Source organism: Phaseolus vulgaris, chromosome 10, assembly GCF_051622355.1.
Source record: "Phaseolus vulgaris cultivar YP4 chromosome 10, ASM5162235v1, whole genome shotgun sequence".
Classification (NCBI taxonomy): Eukaryota; Viridiplantae; Streptophyta; class Magnoliopsida; order Fabales; family Fabaceae; genus Phaseolus; species Phaseolus vulgaris.
The window spans coordinates 36,427,632-36,434,220 of record NC_143507.1 but is presented as its reverse complement, the minus strand read 5'-3'; the positions used below and the strand labels follow the sequence as shown (position 1 = coordinate 36,434,220).

At 31.1% G+C, this 6,589-nt stretch overlaps 2 protein-coding genes across 2 annotated transcripts; both read right to left on the bottom strand.

Moving 5' to 3' along the window:
* Positions 1–914: 914 nt before the first annotated feature.
* Positions 915–2,403, bottom strand: LOC137818916 (E3 ubiquitin-protein ligase ATL59). Its single transcript, XM_068622571.2, has 3 exons — positions 1,910–2,403; positions 1,446–1,543; positions 915–1,326 (listed from the first exon to the last, which is right to left on the bottom strand). The coding sequence occupies exons 1-3, from the start codon at positions 2,066–2,068 to the stop codon at positions 1,026–1,028; spliced, it is 558 nt and encodes a 185-aa protein (XP_068478672.1). The 5' UTR covers positions 2,069–2,403; the 3' UTR covers positions 915–1,025.
* A 3,025-nt stretch (positions 2,404–5,428) lies between these two features.
* Positions 5,429–6,172, bottom strand: LOC137817980 (uncharacterized). Its single transcript, XM_068621206.2, has one exon. It carries the CDS (start codon positions 6,170–6,172, stop codon positions 5,429–5,431), a length of 744 nt encoding a protein of 247 aa, XP_068477307.2.
* Positions 6,173–6,589: the final 417 nt, after the last annotated feature.

Here is a 6,589-nt window from a genome sequence, read left to right as displayed (position 1 = left end):
TACTAAAAGACCATCACAGATTATGTAAGATTATTTTATTAATGACACCTTACATGTTCAAAGATCTTAAAAGTAGGAACAACTTCTTGTTAGAAAAAGAAAACAAAAATTATAAATATGCTTCTATCATCAAATATCTATTAACACATTGAAAGTTTAACAGAAATTAAATGTAAATATTAGATTAAATAATCATTATTCATATAGACAAATTTTCTGTTCCTTTAGCTATTCATCACCTCCTTTATACATTTCTTTCATACAAAATGACTTTTTTTTATATTAATTTTTCATTATTGCTATTTTTAAGTAAGTTTTTCTCGCCAAATGTAGTTTGTATGATAATGAGTGAGTGATAATAATAAGTAAAAGAAAAATAATTAATAATTTTATTTTTTTATGTAATATTGTTTACATTATATAAAAATTAAGTTATAAGTAAAATTAATAACAAAATGAGTATATTATACTTATATTTTATATTTGTAATGAATACTTTACACATGTTCTATTTGTGAGGTTTTATAGAGGAATTCTATGAGTATAAATTGTTCTTTAATTTTAAATTTTTTAGAAGATTTAAAAAAATATTGATATCTGAAAACAAAACTAAATAAAAATTACAATGACTTTTAATATAAATAAGGATAGTTAAATATAAAATAAAAATTCCTGTTTTATCTTATAAAAAGTTTTTCTGACTTAATATGTTTTTTTTTCTCTTCCACGAGCTCATCATATATACACCTACACTGCACACACTTTTTCTATTATTTATTTATTCAATCTTTAGATTAATTTATTTCACTACCTTGTACCATTTTTTAATGCTACTTCATAAGTTGTTTTGCTCTCATTTTTATCTCTCTGCTATAGATAGAAAGGATTCAGAATTATTCAGTACTCAAACAAAATTCACCAAACAAACTTATAAAAAAAAGTGTGTTGTTAGTATCTAGAGAGAATTACTAGCAATGTTCCTTTACATACACAGAATATTAGGCACAAATTTGCTTTCTATCATCCTATCTACCTTCTAGTTCTCCCAAACTTTGCAGAGATATCATAGAATTTGGTTCAATTTGTCTGTCACTGTCTATGTTCCTTTCTGAAGTATTGGACTCAGCCAGAGACTGTCTAATGGTAAATGTTACATGACTCACATGTTTTGAATCAGAAGAATTTTGCAGTGACAAACGACACATTGGACAAGTGGATTGTTTTCTCAGCCACATATCAATGCAAGAAAGGTGAAAAGTGTGGCCACATTTTGGTATGATGCGCAGTAGTTCTTTTTCTTTGTACTCTGCCAAACATATCACACACCTGCACAACCAAATTCACTGATTTATCAACATTTTGATTCCCATTAGAAAATATCTGCTTCAAAATAAAGGATAAAATACAGCAAGACTTAAGAACATTGATTATAAACTAGACTTAACTGTGTGCTTCCCGTTGAAACGAAGGCTTCATGGTTGAAACTCAAAGTGGGGATTGCAGCAACAAAAGCAGGTGCAGGGTCATTACCATGAAATTCTGGCTGTCAAGTAAACAGTGCAGAAGTTAAAATCTGAAGCACCCAACATGAACAGAACACATGCAAACCAAAAGTTCTTAGCTTTAAAAGGAAGTATAAATGCTAATTAATACCAAGCATCCATTTCTTTATCTGATTGAAATTTTTCATCACATATTTCCTCTACAAAATTGAATGACACCTGAATCACAGTAAGGACTTGTTATGCTGCTATATATCATTTTCTCAAATGAAGTTTAGAAAGATAAGCACAATTGAAAGCCATAACTTTGTAACTAATAAGAGTTCAATATTTTGTTTCATTCTCAATCACTAATCATGTTATAGTTAACTAGCAAAATGAACTCAAAGGAAGAAGAGAGAAATTACCCGTTCTATGTCTGTTCTTGGTTCAATTTCATATAAACTTGGTACTCCCACACGCTCTTGTAGTCTTCCACAAATTATTCTTGAGCAAACGAAGACAATGAAACTTGCACTCAACCCAAACCCAATGATAGTAGTCACCAAATTGGTATCAAAACCCATTGTACGTATATCCACCCCCCAACCAATCTTCAAAACCAAGCCACAAACCCCAGAAGCTAAAACAAAGAACAGAACAAGAATCACCAAAACATGGCACCCACTTCAAATATATAACATTAGAGCAGAGTGCACACAGGTTTCACATAACCCACAGGTTTCAAGAGATAAATAGCATGATAAATAAGGAAAACAGAAAAAATGATTGACACCCAAATGAGAACTCTTGAGAAAAATAAAGTAAAAATATGATTTTTTAAAATTTTTTATGGAATCCAAGTGGCTTTGGTGTGAGCCAAAGAGAAAGAGAAGATGGATGGTGGGGAAGAGACGGGAGAGATGTGGAAGAAGGACGTTCGTTTTTCATTGTGTTGTTTATTGGAATCATATTCTTGGTGGGGTACACGCCATGATTTGACCGTCTAACGACAAATCGAAGGGTTGAGGCGTAGAAGATGGTGGATGTCGAAATTCTTATGGTTTTTGGCAGCAATTGATCTCAATGGTGTGGAGAAAGGACAACATAGTTTTTAAGGTTGAGATTCTGACAACTCTGTATTTGCCTTGTCTCTTTCTTTTTCTTTGTGTGTCTCAAGACTTTAGGATAATTTAACTTTCAGGAATTTCACTGTTGCTAATTTCTTCAAGTTCACCTCTGAAAGTTTCAGTAGAAATACTAATAATAATATAATGATGTTGAGAAAGTATTTCAGTGTTTCTGCAAGTCAATTGGTTACAGATGTTGAGGTTTCTTTCTGTTGGAAAAGTTATTCTTATCTTCACATTTTTATATTTTCTTAATTTGATAGTTTTAATAATTAGATTAAGATATAAAGTTAAAGAATAACTAACACTCAATGTCTTTTCATTATTTGAAAGTTAAAAAAAAAATATCCTTCTTTTGTCAAAGCATAAATTAAAGAATCATATTGTTACTTTTAAAATAATGGTGATTTTTTTTTTATGTAGTGTCTAAAGTATTTTTACTTATTTTAAGTGTTATTTTGTTGGTAAAATTAATCAAGAGGTAGCTTATGCATGTGTTAGATGAGATCAAATTAGTGAAAATTAGTGATGGTGAGATAATATATTTAGTCTATTAATTTATTTAACTCATTTCGTATAAGGTTTATTAGGTTATCTAACTTGTTTAGTCTAGATTACAAGAGAAATGGGACAATTCATTATATCATTTCTATTTTTATTTAATATTATATGTATATAATATTAATATTTTTTTTATAAAATTAAAATTTAATAAATTTAATTTTCATTATTACTTAAAATATGTAAATATATAATAAATTTTTTAAATAGTAAACTCTTCTAATTTCAATTGAAATCATAGAATATTATAATTTCAATTAATGGTCGTAATATTTAGTAACTTAATATATTAAAAATAGTTTTCCATTCATTTTACAAGAAACATTATCTAATTAACTAGTTAAAATATATAAAATATTGACTTGATTAAGCATGATGATTTGAGAAAAATATATATATTAGAAAATATTTTTTTAAAATGCTCAATATTTATACTCAAAATTTTTTAGTTAAATATTATTTATTGAATAAAATGTTTGCAAAGTTTTAAATTTAATTTTATATATATAACAAATGCATATCTAATTAGATATTAATTAGTTAATTTTAATTATTATAGACAAAAAAAAAATAAAATGTATTCTACAAAGTCCATAAATTTAATTGGCTTAAATGATCGTTAAAAAATATTTAAAATTTATTCCATCAATGAGAATAAATTATGTTATCAATGACTTAATTATATTTTTAATCATGAATTAAAAGTGTAAAACAAAATTGTTCTTAACGCATACAATTGGTTGTACTCTTATAAAGTGTATAAATTTTTTTTAAAAGAACAAGGAGGTAGTATTATGAATCTCATATATTATTTTATCGCCTCAATTAAATTATGATCAAAGCTTTTTAAGAAGTTGTGCTAAGATGATTTAATAAAATAATATTAGTATATTGTGTCATTATGTTTAGATCATGCATAGAAATTAAACACTCCATTTTTAAGAACATTCCTATTTGATATGGTTTTCTTTTCAGAATCAGGATCTAAATGGTGTTTCAGTTAAAAGTTTAACATTCCATGTGTATATAACTAGCTAACTTCACTTTACTCCCTCTGCAATTTTCATATCTAAAGTCGTTAGGAACAAGATAAGCGTGTGCATCACCATAATCAACATTATTTTAGAAAATATTGTGTTGAATTGACTCAAATAGAATTCATTCCTTATCAATTTAAGGACTTAAAAGGTATTATAGATAAAAAAAACTTAGGTTTTTCGAATAAGATAATGTATTTCACACTTAAAAAAAGACAACAATCAAAGGAAGAGTTTCACACACAATTGGAGTTATACCAAACCATAATTAGATCTTTCTCTTGTCATAATAATTTTGTTTCTCAAAGGAGATTATTCAAAAAAAAAAGTAATGTCTAGAAAAACAAAGAATTACCTAAGAAGTTGGAGAAAAGATCTTTTTAAAGGTTTCACTAAGAAGTTGTACATTTAGTTTGCATATTTGATTCACCAATTTAGCTAATTATATGAAGTTAGACTCATATGATTGATATAAACACTTTCATATTTATTTTCATGTAATCAATCAAAACCATAAAGTTGAGGAAAATACCCATTTTGAGAAGGTTTCACCAATAAGTTCAACATTTTTGTTTGCATATCTTATATTGGAGTTAATTTAACTAATTACCTGAAGTTAGCCTCATATGATTATCAGCAAATGTAAACACTTTCATATTTTTTTTCATGTAATCAATCAAAAACATAAAGTTGGGGAAAAAACAACATTTTAATTTGCATATTTGATCCACTATTTGAGTGGATTTAGCTAATTACCTAAAGTTAGCCTCATATGATTATCAACAAATATAAACACTTTCATATTCATTTTGATGTAATCAATCTAAATCATAAAGTTGGAAAAAATACCCATTTTGAGGGTTTCACCAACATGAACATTTTGATTTACATATCTAATCTACCATTTAAACTAATTTACTCATTACCAGAACTTAGCCATCAACTAATATAAACACTTAGATATTTGTGGTAAAATATAAGTAAATTTTTGTCAAAATCAATTTAGTCAATAATGAGAATGTTAACATGTTATGGACAGGCCAACCAGATAAGAAAATCCATAACTTTTCCATATCAAAAACATCCACTCTCAGCATGTTAATTAGGTTTCTTGGTTGATTATTACTTTAAATATTTTTTATTTTTCATATTAGACAGTGGTTTATTTTTCATATGAGTTTAATAATTCTTATTTTTAACATGTAAGTTGAATCCAACCCTAACCAACATACCCTAAAGAACTTGCATTACCACATTCTCCATCAACATCACTTGCAAGAAAAGAAAAGAACACAAACCCAGAAGATTCAGAGTCACAAAAGCAGAACTCACTCATGGTCAACAGCAGTGGCAACAGGAACACGAATGTCCTTATAACACAAACATAAGGCTCATCAGCCCCACAGTACTTCCCACACCACTTCCCATCGCTGATCCCACTAGCATTCCAAATCGAAGCGTACAAAAACATAGCTTTCTCAGGGAACCCTTCTCCCTCCTTCCTCTCCTCCCTCCTAACCACCTCTCCATCCACGCGCCACTCGATCGTCTGCCTCCCCCACGCGATTGCGTACTCGTGGAACCCCTCGGAGGCGTCGAACCCCAGATGGTGGATCCTTTCGTTGTTCCCCGCGCCCCCAGAGAAGAAGTTTGTTTGTACGAGGGTCCTGTCGCGGCCCAGAAACTCGAAGTCGATCTCGTCCTGGGACTTGTCGCCCTCCTGGGAGGAGAGGTAGAGGTTGAAATTGAGACCGTTGGTGTCGCCCTCGGGGCACTTGATGAGGGCGGAGAAGAAGCCCGAGTGGAAGCGGGTGGGCGTGCGCCACCGCGCGCCGCCGCGGATGTCGTAGGTGAGGGTGATGGTGTCGGAGATGGCACAGTGGGAACAGGCCTCGGGAGTGTAGTCGATGGCGATTTGCTTCAATTGTTGGGTGGCGTGAGAGAGCGGAAGTGCATCCGCCATTGTTGGAGTGTGTGTGGTGTTACAGGATGAAATGGAAATGTATGCAGAGAGTGAGTAGGCATTGGGCCTCTGGCGGGCCGGGCTTTCGGCCCGTAGCGCGTCCATTTTATAAAAATTAGTAATAAACATATTAAGGCAATTGCTTCCTGCACCCGATCAATTGTGACTGGCACCTGACAAACTTTTTAAAATCCCATTATGCCCTTGTCTTGCGCAGAACAACAACAACACTACGGAAAAAATTATCCACAAGTCAAATGTCTCTTGCGGATAAAAATATCCGGAGGCCATTCTTCCACTGCGGATAAAAATATCTGGAGGCCATTCTTCCACAACTGCGGATAAAAAAATCTGGAAGTCAAGTGCCCAACTTTGGATAAAAATATCCGGAACCCAGTCCTGAACTGCGGATAAAAA

Coding starts and splice junctions, on each gene's coding strand:
- LOC137818916 (XM_068622571.2), bottom strand. CDS start 2,068: ATGGGTTTTGATACCAATTTGGTGACTACTATCATTGGGTTTGGGTTG. Junction 1,544..1,909: donor CAAGAACAGACATAGAACGG/GTAATTTCTCTC, acceptor TTTACTTGACAG/CCAGAATTTCATGGTAATGA. Junction 1,327..1,445: donor GTTTCAACGGGAAGCACACA/GTTAAGTCTAGT, acceptor TTGGTTGTGCAG/GTGTGTGATATGTTTGGCAG.
- LOC137817980 (XM_068621206.2), bottom strand. CDS start 6,172: ATGGCGGATGCACTTCCGCTCTCTCACGCCACCCAACAATTGAAGCAA.